The sequence below is a fragment of the Myodes glareolus genome, chromosome 6, assembly GCF_982192425.1.
Source record: "Myodes glareolus chromosome 6, mMyoGla1.1, whole genome shotgun sequence".
Lineage (NCBI taxonomy): Eukaryota > Metazoa > Chordata > Mammalia > Rodentia > Cricetidae > Myodes > Myodes glareolus.
Window position 1 is genome coordinate 4517739 of NC_142031.1, and position 15760 is coordinate 4533498.

At 50.9% G+C, this 15760-nt stretch overlaps 1 protein-coding gene across 3 annotated transcripts in view; it reads right to left on the reverse strand.

Moving 5' to 3' along the window:
* Positions 1-15760, reverse strand: part of Acot7 (acyl-CoA thioesterase 7) — an 88037-nt gene that overhangs the window by 38544 nt on the left and 33733 nt on the right. For all 3 annotated transcript variants that reach the window (XM_048416072.3, XM_048416066.3, XM_085690160.2), the window contains exons 4-5: positions 12164-12255; positions 5685-5799 (exon numbers count right to left, since the gene is read on the reverse strand). In XM_048416072.3, the coding sequence (XP_048272029.1) occupies positions 5685-5799; positions 12164-12255 (207 nt within the window). The remainder of the gene's footprint in view (positions 1-5684; positions 5800-12163; positions 12256-15760) is intronic.

Below are 15760 nucleotides of genomic sequence, written 5' to 3' on the forward strand. Positions count from 1 at the left end.
CCTTTTCTTTTCTGATCTTCAGGTTGAAACCCAATATCTGTCTCTGGGTTTTATTATTCATGCAACAGAACCTAGAATCTTATCTATGATAAACAAGCTGTCTACCACCTAAACCACTGCCTTGTTCCCTTCTTTCTCACATTGAAAACTGACTGTCCCGTAACTACAGTTGCAGGACAGAGCGACACCCCGCTCTTCCACAGTCTGTTTGAGAACACTGGTGAGGCCAGTGCTCGGTGCTTAGAACCTGCACGCAGAAGCTTTCAATGCACCGAAGCACCAGTGCCTCTCTGATTTCCTCCTTCATTTGGCCATTAGCTAACTCCCCAGAGATCTGTGGGATCAGGTGATGTCCATTTTCTTTCTGCTGGTTCACAGCTCCTGGGGTGAGCACTTCCTCCTCTAGGCAGTGAATCCAACAGAGCCCCTCACATGTCCCCCACATTCTACATTTTAAGTGACACAGGAACATGGGAAAGGGACCTGCTACAAGCAGATACACCCACAGAAAGGGGAGTGCCTTGAATACAGGCACCAGCGAGGTGCTGCACAGAGCCTTGTTCGCAGATCCCAAGAGGTTACTACCATCTTGTCCACATAAAAGGCAGGGCACAAATCTAAACTGCACACCCACTGAGGTGTGGTGCTGAAGTAAACGGCCGAACAGAAACAGGTCATGGAGACCTTTGTCTCCGTTGGTCTTGGGCAGGCAACCAGGAAAGACAGAAGTCCAGAAAGCAGCAGCCAGTTTGTAAGCAGAACCCAGAGTGATCTGAGTTCAGGGACTCACGGCATCAAAGGTCAGATAGATAGATGTCCTGCTCCCAGACCTGGGGCTGAGGGGAACTTGAATCAAGAACCCTGAGATAGTGTGACTTCCTCATCCACATGTGTCCAGGAAGGAAGAGTGCGGAGGGGTGAGGAAGAATGAAAATACAGGCTTGGAAAGTACCCTGGAGAGATCTCTGGGTATAGTCACTGTCCTGGGAACTGGCGCTTGAAGAAGCTCTGACTGGTCAAGTCTCACACTCAGAGGCAGGTGGATGGTGATCCCATTTCCCTGTACCCTCTGTGAATGATGCCTGTGTCAATAATGGACATGGAAGAAGCTTGCATTTAGCAGCAACATCTTGGAATACCCAAAGAAAGCAAAACAGAATCCAATTAAGAGCTATCCCCAAGGCTTTGGCCTGACACACCGTGTGGTTCAGCTGGGCTCAGGTGTCTGTCATTTTGTAGTTCCCAGGTTTCTGCTCCCTCATCAACCATAACCAAGCACTCGGGCAAGCACAGCACCTATATTCCTAGGGCATCAGATGCAGGACCGTGAGGTGTTGCACCAGCACCATCTTTCCAGGGCATCAGATGCAGGACCATGAGGTGTGGCATGCAAACACTGTGGAGAGGACTATATACCGCCACGTCTAGACAGGACCTCATGACTGCCCTTGAGACAGGTTCTCTATGTGCAAAGACACTGGGATGGAGATGTGAGCAGACACAGGACAAGCGGAGCCAAATGACTGTCAGGCCTGTTCTCTCCCTGTCCCACATACACAGCGGACCACGCTTGCATGGCTCCAGCGTGGGGAAAAGGGACTGGTCACACTACCCACGAGTCTCAGAAGAGCTGTACGTTGCTTTTAGACCTGACCTATCTAAAACCTGGAATGTGAGCCCCCTGCAATAACTCTTCCTAGAGGCTCTTCCAAGCCACTTGTCATTGACGGTGGATGGTAACAGTTCAATCAGCTTCCACAGCAGGCAAGTGGCCTTTGTTATCGATGGAGTCAACCAACCTTTAAACAAAAATACTTGCAGCAGCTGGGCAATGGGGCACACACCTATAATCCCAGCACTCAGGAGGCAGAGGCAGGTGGATCTCCAAGTTTGAGGCCAGCCTGATCTACAGAGCAAGTTCTAGGACAGCCAGGGCTACACAGACAAGAAACCATGTCTCAGAAAACCAAAAAGCACTTGCAACACAAGCAGTGATGCACACCTGTGATCCCAGCACTCAGGAGGTTGAGGCCCAGGGCTGCCCGAGCTACACAGTGAGACCCTGTCTGAAAAGAATTGGGAGGAGGGGAGTATGTCTGCATGGACATATAGAGAGGGGCTTTTGGTCATTATTTCTTAAATAAAACAGGTTAATTACTATTATTTAATAGCATTTACATTATGTTAGGTATTATTCGTAATTACAAGAAGAATTAGCATATACAGGAGGTTTGTATACATAGGTTCCATGTGTTTGATACAGTGTGTGAGGTTATATGCAAGCCCCATTCCATCTTAGACATGAGATTTTGTGCACCCTTGGGTTCTGGAACCCATCCCCCTTGGATGCCAAGAGAAGACATCACACACACACACACACACACACACACACACACACACACACACACAGTCGTATATTGCATATGATAAATATATTCAATTTTATCAAACAGATGACAAAGCTACAGAAAATAAAAGGGCCTGAGTCCCCCAAGTCTCCACCATTTGAAGGAGAATCCACCCTGAGGGAAACTCAGTTTTGAATCTGCCTAAGCAGGAACTGCACCCCTATTTACTCACTAACATGCTGGGGTTTACCTGCTGCAGCAGTTACTATGACTCTGATCTTTAAACCTGAAGTTTCCAAACCATGTGGGGACCCCTCGGGAAGCACCAGGCAAGGATTCATAGGCTCTAAACACACCCCCTCTCCGAGCCCACCCACCTGCCAGGAGCTACTTCCCTGCTCAGGTTACATCCAGCGCCCTTTCACCCCACAAGCCTGCAGCTCAGTGTTGCCTTGTCTGTTTCCACCAAGGAAAGCAAGGATTAGATGCCCAGAGAACCGGGATTGAAACCAAGCAAACTCCAGAACCTCTCCTCCTATCTCCACACGCCAGATCCCCCCAAGACCAAGGCTGAAGGAACCAGGATCATGGCCAAACTGGATGGTCACAGACATCAGAGAGGCACTTCAGATACAGGACGAAGACCAAAAGCCCTGCTGGGAGTGGCTTGCCCTCCAGGGAGGGCTCTAAGCAGATGTGCCTGGGCACTGCTGACACTGGAAGGCAGATCTTAAACCAGAATCAGGAGCTTGGTGGCCTGCCAAGGCTCCCCACTGCTCTGCCCGACGTAGCCTGGGAAGGGAACACGGACAAGTGAGGACAGCACTTGGTCATGTCTGAGGTACTGCTGACGGCGTCATAAACCCAGCCGACCTGGAAATGGTCTTGTGGTCTGAGTCCCCATGGTGTTAAAGCTGGGCAGCTGATGGTCACAAACCTGGCAGCTCAAAAGCAACTTTTCTCTTGTCAGACAGAGAAAACAACACAGAAAGGGGGCTTCTAAAGAATTATCAGACTCCCCAAGGATACCTACCTGAGAGACAGCTGGCCCCAGGTTGCTAGGCAACACTGAGCTCAGGTTCTAGTAGTCTAAGTAGGTAGGGTGAGGCCAAAAGGTGAATGCCGTGGGGGAGGGGAAGCATGAGTGCTACATTGTAGAGCTCTGCCCTCCAATAATGAGGGGCACTGCCACCCTGAAGTAAAGCAGCTACGACTGAGACCCTTGCCCACAAAACTCCCTAGTGAAGAAAAGGGGACTTCAGACTTCACAGGATTTCCAAGAGGCAGTGTGTGTCGCCTTCCTGCCAGGGCACACAACAGCTGCTGGGAGAAGGGGTACCTGTAATACCTGTGAGTCACCAATCCATCACCTACATGCCTAACGAGCCAGAGCACCAAGGGAGCCTGGGGTGAAATGACTTCCTTCTTCTGCCTTGGGGCTCCACCTGGGGTGAGACATTTGTTCCTGTCTCCCTAAGAAAGACAACACAACAGCTCCATCTGGGAAAGACACAAACCTCCTCGTCCACACTGCTCCTGTGGACACAGAACCCCACCAGCCCACTCACTCAGACGAGCCCACCACACGGGCAGGAGGACAGGTACAGTGAACCCAAGAGAACAAGGGTAGTTCTGCCAGGAAACGGAAGTTGGAAACACAGTTATCACAGAGACCATGAAAAGGGCGAACACTTGCCTAACCTGTACGAGGCTCTGGATTCAAACCTCGCTACCTTGCTAAGAAAAAAATGAGAAGAGTAAAGAGCAGACATGTGACCCCTGTTCCACTTTTCAGATCCAATCAGCTGAGGGAGATGTATTTTTACAAGAGACGGAAAAAAAAAAAACCATGTAAAAATCCCCCAGAAAGCCCCGAGTTCACACTGCCAACTTCAATCACTGTCATCAAGCAATGGACTGTGACGACAGCTAAGTATCAGATTCACAACAGTCTCCCGAGTAGAGGAAGCTAATCTGATTGACAGCCGAGTAATTTCAGATTGCGAGATGGTCAGATAAGGTCTAACACCCAAAAACTGGGCTCTTTGGGGTTTTTTTGAGATGGGGTCTTGTTATGTAGTTCAGGCTAGAGTTGCAATCCTGCAATCCTGCCTCAGCCCTCCAAACACTGGGATTCCAGGCATGGACCACCACGTCCAGTTCAGTTCTCATTCTCTCTCCCTCCTTCCTTTCTCTTTTGTTAAAAGCAGATGTAGGGGAAGAAGAGCCCAACCAAGAGTGAAGGTTTTATACCCCGCCCAGTCGCACGGGTCTCGGATGATGGGTGTTTCGGGTGAGAAAGGAGGAAGGATGACAGGCAAACTGCTGGACGCTCAGGCAAACACTGGGTGACACCTGAGCACAACAGTGCCACTGCATAACTGGCAGTTACAGAGTCCCACAGAGTGTGCTCAGGCCACATGGACTGAGAGAGCCAAGTCTAGAGACAAACTTCCATCCACCTAGGGGCCTGAGACACTGGAGACCACGAAGTCCTCTGTTCAGGGACATCAAGGAACCCAAAACAGAATTCTGAGTATTAGAATGGGTCCAGGCCATTTCCAGCAAGATAGAGAAGCTCCTAGTACATTCTAGAAAGAAAGTATTCTCTCGAGACTATTAAACTCTGGCGACCGCACATGCAGGAGGGAGTCACAGACGTTACCTGGAAAACCTCCCTTTAACGGTGGGCCCACACATAATCCCTCACCAAGTTCCTGCTTCAACTGTCACCGAGGAACCTGGGGAGGCCCCTATTTAGTGTTTGGACAGACACTGCATGGAAACATATACCAGCCTGGTAGGGGACAGAGGGAAGGAAGGAAAAATCCCACAATGAGAGTTGAAGTTTGTCACTTGCATGGTGAGAACGACAGAGGTACAGAGAGACAAATGTCTACCTACGGGTGCCTGTGGAGAAAAGGTGCTTCAATCTGGGGTAGTCTCCTGACCCCAGACCGGTTCTGCTAACACTATAGACATTGGCTCAAAAACAACTTCTTGAGAAAACTCGGGAGAGACAGCAAAACAAATGCTATCTCCATGAGCAAGCAGCCCTCTCCTGAGACCAGAAGGAGCCAGCATGGCAGTCCCCACCCAGACTCTGAGAAGGAGCCAATGCCACCTCTGCCTGCCAGCTGTGCTACAGAAAGAGGTCTACCTGGCCAAGGGCAGGACAGTGGACAAGAGCTGGCTCCAGGAGAGAACTCAACACCCAAGAGCCCGGAGGGTAATGAAAGCACACTGGGAACTTCTGTGGCCTGTGAGGCAACCTGTGGAATGGCATCTGTCCCTGGTATCAGTCTACTCCAATCCCGTCCCCAGTCCCCAATTCACCTGGGTTCAGGACAGGCTGGACGATGTCCCCGTTCCTCCACTTGGTCTCCATGCGTTCTAGCTTCTGGGCTTCATAGCGCTTCCGACCCTCTTCCTCCAGTTCCTGCCGTGAATACTGTGGAAAGGAAGCCAGATAGAGAGAGGGTCAAGTGTGGGAGAACACAGCCTTCCTCCTCCATACCCTCCAGAGAGAGAGAGAGGGTCAAGTGTGGGGGGACACAGCCTTCCTCCTCCATACCTTCCAGAGAGAGAGAGGGTCAAGTGTGGGGGGACACAGCCTTCCTCCTCCATACCCTCCAGAGAGAGAGAGGGTCAAGTGTGGGGACACAGCCTTCCTCCATACCCTCCAGATAGAGAGAGGGTCAAGTGTGGGAGAACACAGCCTTCCTCCTCCATACCCTCCAGAGAGAGAGAAGGTCAAGTGTGGGGACACAGCCTTCCTCCATACCCTCCAGATAGAGAGAGGGTCAAGTGTGGGGACACAGCCTTCCTCCATACCCTCCAGGCTCCAGGCCAGAGCCCTTCCCTTCTAGCATTCTGTAATCAGAACTGCCCCCTTTCTTCTGATGGCATGACCACTATATAACAAGAATACAGGACAGATGAGAGTTTCCCAGTGTGCCCCTCACCAGAGACAGCCTGGTAGACATCACAGTTAGATCTCAGTATACCTGTGGATATACAAAGTCCTGTTCCTGACATGAGAGCTGAACAACCCGTGCTTCATTATGTCACTGCAGCACAGTCTATGTGACTGATGGTCACTTAGCAGTGCCCTCTCTGCTATTAAAATGACAGCATTCTGATGATTCTTGGCCACATCCTATCACTTGGCACCCAACTCTGTCCTGAACATTAAGCTGCAGAATCCCAGATCAACATCCTGCTATCTTTGTTATCCACCAGCCAATCAGCAGGAAGGACCTTTGCACAGCCAGGCAGCCAAGGCTGAAACAGCCCCCAAGGCACTCCTAATGAATCACAGGAGTTTGGTCCAGGAAGTGTAAATATATAACTTATTATAATGCACACCTTTAATCCCAGAATTAGGGAGGCAGAGGCAGGCAGGTCTCTGAGTTAGAGGTCAGCCTGGTTCCCAGAGCAACTTCCAGAACAGCCACGGCTACACAGAGAAACCCTGTGTAGGGAAAAAAAAAAAAAAAACCTAAACATCAATAAAATCTATTACACAAGCGGAGACTTCTCAATCCTGGGCATGATGGGGACACAGGCTTTTTAACACCACACTGCCTCATTTCCTCCCTGGGATCCTTGGAGTCCTGGGTGCTAGCCTCAGGTATGTACCAAGTCTACTGTCCACCCACCCTCAGAAGCCTCCGTCCTGAGCCCCCAGGAGCAGCCCACTCTCCCTTAACCCGGCCCTCTGTACTGAGCACCGCCCAGTCAGTCTCCCTGCCCTCCGTGCTGAGCACGGCCCAGTCAGTCTCCCTGCTGTCAGCCTCCCCTTCTGCTTCCCCACTCAGCCTGCATTTCTGGCCAAGTTCTCTGGTTCCTCCCTACCTGTCAAAGCCTCTCTAACCATAAATCACGCTGAATGGCAGCTTTAGACCTCCTTTCTAAAGACACGCTCCTGCTCCAGGCTTGGCTGAGCAGCTGGGCAGAATTCTGGGGATTAACTATTCATCCCCTTCAACTGAAGAATGTATCTTCAAAGTAGGCCAAGGAGGGAGCTGAGAGGTTTGCTCAAAAGATAAAAGTCAAGTGCCACTGCCAGGAGCATTTGACACTGCAGAGACATTCAATCTTCCCTTCTGTGAGCTGACTACTTCCTGATGCTCATGCCCAGTGTTCAGGGGCAAGAGCATCTGCCTGTGTTAAAACTGATGGTCGGATTCCAACATCCTCAAGAAATGCCCTCCAGAGATTTTAGAGAGGATGATCCACAAGGTGCTGGCTTCCCTCCATACTCCCACCACTGCAACAAGACCAAGCGCTGGCTGGAGATGGCTCAGTGGATAGGAGAGACAGCTCCATGGTTAGGAGCACAGGCTGCTCTTGCAGAGGACCCGTATCCATCTGTAACTCCAGTCCCAGGTGATCCCACACCCTCTTCTGGCCTCTACAAGGCACTGCTTGTATGTGGAGCACAGATATACATTCAGGCACCAAACATAAAAACCAAGGCAGCAGACAATGAGTTCAGGTCCTCAGACTTGGGGGCCTCCTAGAGCAAGTGCACTGAACCACTCCAGAGGAGCCGCTATGTTCAGCACCAGGGCCCTCCCGGAGCAGCAGTCCCGCTGACTTCTTTAATAATCACACTGCACTCTGCCAGGCTCGACAAACCATACTCTAAAGTGACACAGTGAGCAGTCATACCTGGCAACCAACCTGTGCGCAGGTGTGTGTGCGTGCGTACTACACATAGCAACAGACAGCTGCACGCTTTCTTGAATGACTGTCTCTCTCTGTGACAGGTTGGTAGGAGGATGCTCATAGTATCTGAAGCCTGAATTCAAGCTCCAGGTACCAGGACCTCCTAGAACAAGGAAGGGAGTCATGATTTCCAGGGTCAGGACAGATCCCTCTGGGCCCTGCCAGGGAATACGGAGGCCTATATTCCCAGGAAATTGGTTGGTATCTGTGGGAAGACTACAGATCATTCCAGCAGCTGCTGCAGCTGGGGCTGGTGTACTTCCTTCCTCGGCCCCCTTGGCCTCAGCTTGGTGGCCCAGTTTCAACACACTCCTCCACGAAGCCCAACTAGTGTTTATGTGTCATCAACCCCGACACACGAAACAAACTAAAAGGCTGCAGGCCTCCTTCAGCACACAGAGGGGGGGAGGCACTCGTGACTGCACAAGGAGTATGGGGTAAGAGTGCAGAGAGCCAGAGCCGGTCCCTGTGGTGACGACTTTCTGGATCACCCTTGCAACTGGCTGGGGCCTGGGTGGCTCCAGCTTTTAGGGCCCTGATGTTTGAAAAGCAGTCACGTGCTCAGTCAAGGAATGTCCAGAGGCCACAGCACAGAGCCTTGCAGCCACACAGAACAAGAGCATCGAGGACTGCATGGGAGTGCTCCTGTGGGACCTTGCTGAGACAAGGGGAGAGAGCACATGTGCGCTAGTGGCTGTTACCAAGCATTTGACTGCACTAGGTCTGAGCCCCAGGTAGCAGCCAAACCAAGAAGCAAACGGAGCAGCGGAGCTCAGGAGGGTTGGGAGGGAGCGAGACAAGGGAAGGTGGGCACTGGTCCGAGAAGCACACCTAGGGTTGAATAGGGTTCATCAAGAGAGAACCTTGGAACCTCAGATTGGGGACATTTCTGGAAATGGACTTTTGCAAATGCAGCTGGAGTGGGGTAGCCCTAAGTCCTACAGCCGGTATCTAAGACCACACAAAGACACGACCAAAGGGAAGGTGGGGCAGACAGGTGAGGCCATAGGCCTGCACCACGAGGAGCTACAACAGGACATGGGAACTTCCCCTTGGGCTCCACAGGGCATGTGATCCTGGCCACACAGGATTTGGGGCTTGACAATCAGAACTGTGAAAAAATAATCTTCTATAGTTTTAAATTTTTATTTTATTTTACTTTTGAGACAGGGTCTCTCTCTATGTAGCCCCGGTTGTCCCAGAACTCTACGTGGATCAGGTTGGCCTTGAACTCACAGAGATTCACCTGCCTCTGCTTCCCAAGTGCTAGAATTAAAAGTGTGTGTCACTATTTCTGGCCTTCTTTAGTTTTTATTTTTACTTTTTATTTTTCTTGGGGGTGGTTTAGAAACAGGGTTTCTCTGTGTAGCCCTGGCTGTCCTGGAACTTACTCTGTAGACCAGCTGACCTTGAACTCAGAGATCTGCCTGCCCCTACCTCTGCCTCCCTAGTATTGGGATTAAAGGCATATGCCAACACTGGCCAGTTCTTTAGTTTTTAAACCGTCCAAAGCCATAACACTTTGTCACAGCCATCTCAGGACAGTAACACAGGCAGGACTGTGGACCACTGCCTCTGCTTTGCTCACAGGAAGTGACCTGCTGAGCACAACTGCTGATCAGCACCAGCACAGCCAGGCCAAGGTTAAGCTGCCCTTTCTCAGAAGCAGGAGTTCTCTGTCACCAGAGGGTTCTATAAAATACCTAGACTTGGGGCTGGAGAGATGGCTCAGTGATTAAGAACACTGGCTATTCTTCCAGAGGTCCTGAGTTCAATTCCCAGCACCCACATGGCAGCTAGCAACTGTCTGTAACTCTAGTTCCAGGGGATCTGACACCCTTACACAGGCATACACACAGGTAAAACACCAATGCACATAAAATAAAAACTTAAAAATACCTAGACTATCAAACTGTGGTAGAACACCCCTGAGATCCTAACACTCAGGAACTGGAGGCAGGATGGCAAGGTTGATGTCAGTCTGAATGGCATGGAAAGTTTTAAGTTAACATGGGCTATAGAGGTTTTGTTCTTTAAAAAAAGAAAAAACAACTTTAAATAAAAGTGCATGTGGTAGCACCCACAATCACAGCACTTGGGGAGGTATAGGCAGGGTGGTCAGGAGTTCAGATCCCTCTGGGGCACAACAATTTCTAGAGGTCAATCTGTCTCAAGCCTTCCCGTCCAAACCACCCTAGCTAACTAAACAGCAATAACAACAGCAACAACAACAGAGTAGCTAGGTGTAGTGGTGCATATCAGTACTGCTAGCACATTGGCGGGGGCGGGGGCACTGAGACAGGAGGATGAGAACGCTGAGTTCAAAGCCAGCCTAGGCTACAGAATAGGGGGAAGTGCACATCAAATCACAGATGCTATCAACCACACCTTGACCTGCACCCTAGCTAGCTGGCCACTGAGCAGTGATGGGAAGAATGACGAGGATTAAGTCTCCATGGACCCAAGCAACCCAGAGCCAGTAGGAAGAGAAGAGATGACAGAACTGTCTCACTCACAGGAAGTCCCCTGCCCCTGCTCAGCCCAATGAGGAAGAGAAGACACCTTGTTCCTTTTGGAACAAGGGCTGTGGGTGCCAGCACTGTCTGTCTCTGGTGGTTCTGCAAGCAGAAGGCAGGCCCATCCTAACCCTCCCACGCCCACTTCATCACATTCTACACAAACCCTCACCATGGCCAAAAGACCCTAGGTGTCAACACTCTCCCGGAACACTTGGGAAGTACTGGTCTATCGCACGGCATCCCCTGGGCTTGCCAGGTGTGTAACAGTCTCCTCTGACATTGAAACATGCCATCCCTACGACAAAGTTGATTACACAGGAAGGTAAACAACTCCAGTTTCGAGAAGTCCCTGAAACTGAGCAGGTACACTAGGCTCCTCTCTACCAGAGAAGCAGTAAGTGCATCCCCTCAGAAGAGCTGAGCCAAGCTGCAAAGAAGACTCAGACAGGTGAGCTGCAAAGACGACCCAGCTGCCTCAGAGAATCAGAAACCAGCGGAGCTGCTTGGGAGGGGTTTAGACAGCCCCAACACCTGGAAAGGACACTCTCCAGCCTGTTGAAAGTTGTGAGCCTGCAGGCTGTGCACTGTGCTCCAGAAGGTTCCCAACTCTGTGGGCTGTTGCACATACTGGTCTTTGAGTCATTCCTGCTCCTGTAAGTAATCCCAATACAACTCATTGGTTTACTACATTGGCCTTTGGGCGTTATCCATACTTTGGTCTGTTGTGGGATCACAATCAGGGATAAGTAGACCTGTGTGTTGTATCTCCCCAACAAAAGTTGCTTTTTTCTTTTCTTTTTGTTTTGGTTTTTCAAGACAGGGTTTCTCTGTGTAACAGTTCTAGCTGTCCTGGAACTAGCTCTGTAGACCAGGCTGGCCTCGAACTCACAGAGATCCACCTGCCTCTGCCTCCTGCATGCTGTAATTAAAGGTGTGAGCCACCACTGCTCAGCTTCCAGCAAAAGTTTTGTCACACGACACTGCCCTAGATTGCCTGCCTATGGTGGGACCCTCCAGAGACAAACACGGGCTCTTCTCATCCTACTAAGTTATGTGTGCATGTGTGCACGTGTGTGTGCACATGTACACATGCGTATGCATGCACGCAATGAGAGACACTCAAAAGAGGAGGCCGATGCCAGAAGAGGCAGCAGAGGGGAAGTCAAGGCTCACATAAGACCAACAGAGGCTGAGACGATTCGGGAAGTGGCTTGCTTGGCCCAGTCAGCCTGCTCTTAGCAGACCCAGCACTAATCAGAGACAGTCCTGTCATTAGCTTTCCTTCCCCTGAGCAAGTGTGACACAGAGGGACACCATACCCTGGGATATGGGCCACTGACAGGCGCATTCCAGGAGTCACAGGCACTGCAAGATCAGCACTTCCTCAGGTCATGAGCTCAATGTTTCTTCACCCATCCAGAGAGGTTCCTGCCAGGTCCCCCAGGTGCTACAGTCTACCCCATGATCCTCTGGGCTGCTCCTATGGCTAAATGGGCCTCCCACAACTCCAAGGGGCCCAGCACCTGCAGTTGCCCCAAGAGACACATGAAAGGGTCACCTTACCACAATAGGAGGCACCTCGAGGACCTTGTCCACATTCTTCAGTGACAGGGGCACATACCACAAGGTGGCCTTATTGGTCATCTTTTTGGTACCTTAAGAGAAAAAAATCACATGAGTGATGCTTCAGTTTGGCTACACCAGGCAGATGCTGCCTCCAGCCCTGAGCAGCCAGAGCTGCAATGCTGTCACTTCTGGCTCCAAATCCCCAAGGTCCTGTCCAGACACCTGGCTTGAGGGCATTGCCATTGTGGACGTATTGGACCAGAGTCCCACGTGGTCCTAGGAGAGGCTACTGGAAGGGCTGCAGACTCAGGCGCTAAGCGAAGTCAGCCCCAGAGCTGGTTTCACAGAAATGGGGCATGGCTAGAAACCTGCGGCAGAGGAAGCCCTGTCATATATAGGAGGCTGAGGAAGCCAGGCCAAGCTGCTAGCTCGCCCAAGTCCCCACCAGCAGACATTGCCATTGCCTGTTGAACACCTGACATCCTCAGTCCAGACTAGTACAGACCTTTCAGAAGATTCCGTTCACCTGTCCAAATGCTGCAAGAATTCTCACCAGCAGGAAACCAAAGAGAAAGAGAGAGAGAGGGAGGGAGGGAGGGAAGGAGGAAGGGAAAGGAGGGAGAAGAAAGAAAGAAAGAAAGAAAGAAAGAAAGAAAGAAAGAAAGAAAGAAAGAAAGAAAGAAAAGGTGGGCAGCCTGAAGGGTACACACAACCAAACCTCGTGGCATATCGAGAGACTGCAGAGCTGAGTAGGTCCTGAGGTGGCAGAAACAGGCAAGGCCAACCACTGCCCAAAGCACAGAGACCTGGGTCAGTTCCTCAGGCCCAGTGCCGACAGGCCAGTTGCTTCTCCCCATCCCCTCCCCAACATAGTCCAATCCAGAGCTTCTGCCACAAGAGGGGTGATGGGCTCAGACTCACTTGGGACATTGAGTCCAGACACGGAGTAGAATGAAGCTTTCAAAGCAGGAAAGCCCATCTGGATTGAGAGTCACAGCTCGTGGTCTTTGGTATCAAAGGAATCCACAGTTCACTGGCCCATGGCCCTGCTTATCATAAGAAGCTAGAAGCCCAGAGAAGTCAAGAGCTTTGACTAAGGTCAAAGGGCAGCTTGGTGACATCCTAAGCACACACTAAGGCTCACTTCAGAAAGCGTGGGAATGTGCCTTTAAGAAGTGGCTTTGACAACATAAAAGGCTCCTGGGGGTGTGGGGATAACAAGAGACAGGAGACAAGGGAGGCAGGAGCAGCAATGGTGGACTCTCCACCCAGGAGAAGAGTGCCCCCTGCTACTTCTAGAGTACCTTCCCTAGGAACCTTGGGTTTCCCTAAATTTACACCAAACACAGCCCCAGGCTCCCAGTCAAGCACTGCCATGTGTGTGTGTAGGGGTGGGTGTATTAAAAGACAGGCCCACAAGGGCCCTCCTATTCCATAATGGCAGGCCTCACAGCCCCACCCAGACACATGGCACCCCGAGAACAAGGCTGTGGGCTCCCATGCCTGGGAACCATACGCAGACACGATAGGAAAATATTTTCCCCACGCTGTGACTGAATGAAACTGACAACCTGCTTTTGGGAATAAAGATTTCCTGTTGGACTCAGTGCCAGCATGAAGAGCTGGTTTCCATGGAAACACAAGTGGCCCACTAAACCGAAATGAACAGCACTGAGCAAAATGAGGCAAACACACTAATTGTGCAATCTCCACCCTCCAGTGGAACCATGTCAGGGCTGTTGCACTACACATGCCTCCCAGCCCTGTGCTGTTTGCCAGAGCAGCCTGCAGCCACGACACCCCGTTAGCCTAACTCTGCTCTGGCAGAGGTGAGTGCGCGGCTCCTCAGGGGCGGAGATGAAGAGAAGTGAGCCAGGTCTGTGCTCACGCAGAAGTCTGGACTTCAGCTCAGCCCAACGAAAAGGGAGCATGGTGACTGGGGTCCTTGCTCTTGTGGTGAGGTCATGCTAATAACAGCAAGTTTGGTGTTCACATGGGTTACAGCCCTGGGTGTGCACCTAGCGCCCCTAGACTCAGTGTTCCCGTCACTCATCCAATCAGCCAGGGCATGTAATCAGGGTGGTATTGCGTCAGATGGCTGTACACAGGCCATCACAGGCTCACCTTTAAGTGGACATGTAGGGAGGGAAATGGCAGAGAACCCTGGCATGCCAGAGGTCAGTCTACAATAATGAGCTCTGGGGTAGGACAACTAAGACATGGAAAGAAGCCTCTAAGCCCTTCCTGCTCTGAGATCCCCATCCGTGGTCCAGGAAGGAGGAACCAAGGGGATCTGAGGCAATGGTCAGGCCCCACTGAGAAAAGCTGCCATGCACTGCCTCCCCTGAGCACTAAGAGTAAACAGTGCCTGTCCTGTGTCCCGGGAGACTGTACCAGCACTATCTTTGCCCTTCAAGGCTTGTCCATCTGTCAGGTCTCCTGCACTCACCCATCAGGGCAGAAGGAGACTCTGCAGGAGGAAGGGTCTATGGGGTAAGTGCAAAGGGCAGCATTGCTGCTTCAGGCTTTTCCTTTTATGAATTGTTATTTTATTGCTTTAAAACTGTATTGTATGTGTATTTTGTCTACACGTGTCTGTGCACCACGTGTGTGCCCTCACAATTCTGAAAGCTGCAGAATACCTTTGTGCCCTGCCGCTCTCCCAACGCACACTGCAGTGGCCTCTGATCACTAGGTTTGTGAGGGCTGAGGCTTTGGTTGTTCAGGTGAGGCAAAATATGCTCTTGTTTTTTAATTCACTTTATGTGTAGGTTTTGCTGCATGTATGTATGTGCACCATGTATCCATATGGTGCCGTTGGAGGCAAGAAGAGGGCACCAGGTAGATACTCAGAAACTGGAACTACAGACAGATGTGAGTTAACATGTGGATGCTGGGAATCAAACCCAGGTCCTCTGTACAAGCAGTCAGTGCTGTTAACCACTGAGCCATCTATCCAGCCCTAAAGAATCCTCCTGCCCCACCCAAACAGGGTTTCTCTGTGTAGCCCTGGCTGTCCTAGAACTTAACTTGTGTTATAGTATAACTTGTGTTATAGTATAACTTGTGTTATAGTATAAGTTGTCCTATAACTTGTGTTATAGTCTAGGCTGTATTTTTTTGACAGGATAGATTTTCTATTTTTCTGTATTGTTTGACCTCAAATTCACAGAGCTCTGACTGCCGAGTGCTGGGATTACAGGTGTGTGCCACTGCCACCATTGTAGGACCCCAGTACGATGTGCCCCACACAGTTTCGGAAGCTGAAGGCTCCCACAGCAAAAGATCTACTGGCTGGTTACAAACAAGCATGAAGACCAGGGTGTTCCAAAGAGCCTGTCTCCTGCTCAGGGGTGACCAGCCACCCTAGCTAGGCCCAGCAGAGGAAGACCCACAGAACAGACTGTGGCGACTCCTCTCTGCCCTGGGCCTGCCTTCCTCTAGTGGGGCACAAGGCCCCTTCCTGTGTCACAGCCTGAGACCAGCATCCAAAAAACACTCTAATGCCAAAGGGTCCATAGACTGAGGAGCAAGAGCACAATCTCACAGTCTTCCAGTGCATAGTGGCTGAGGTAATCCAGCCCATTCTGATCC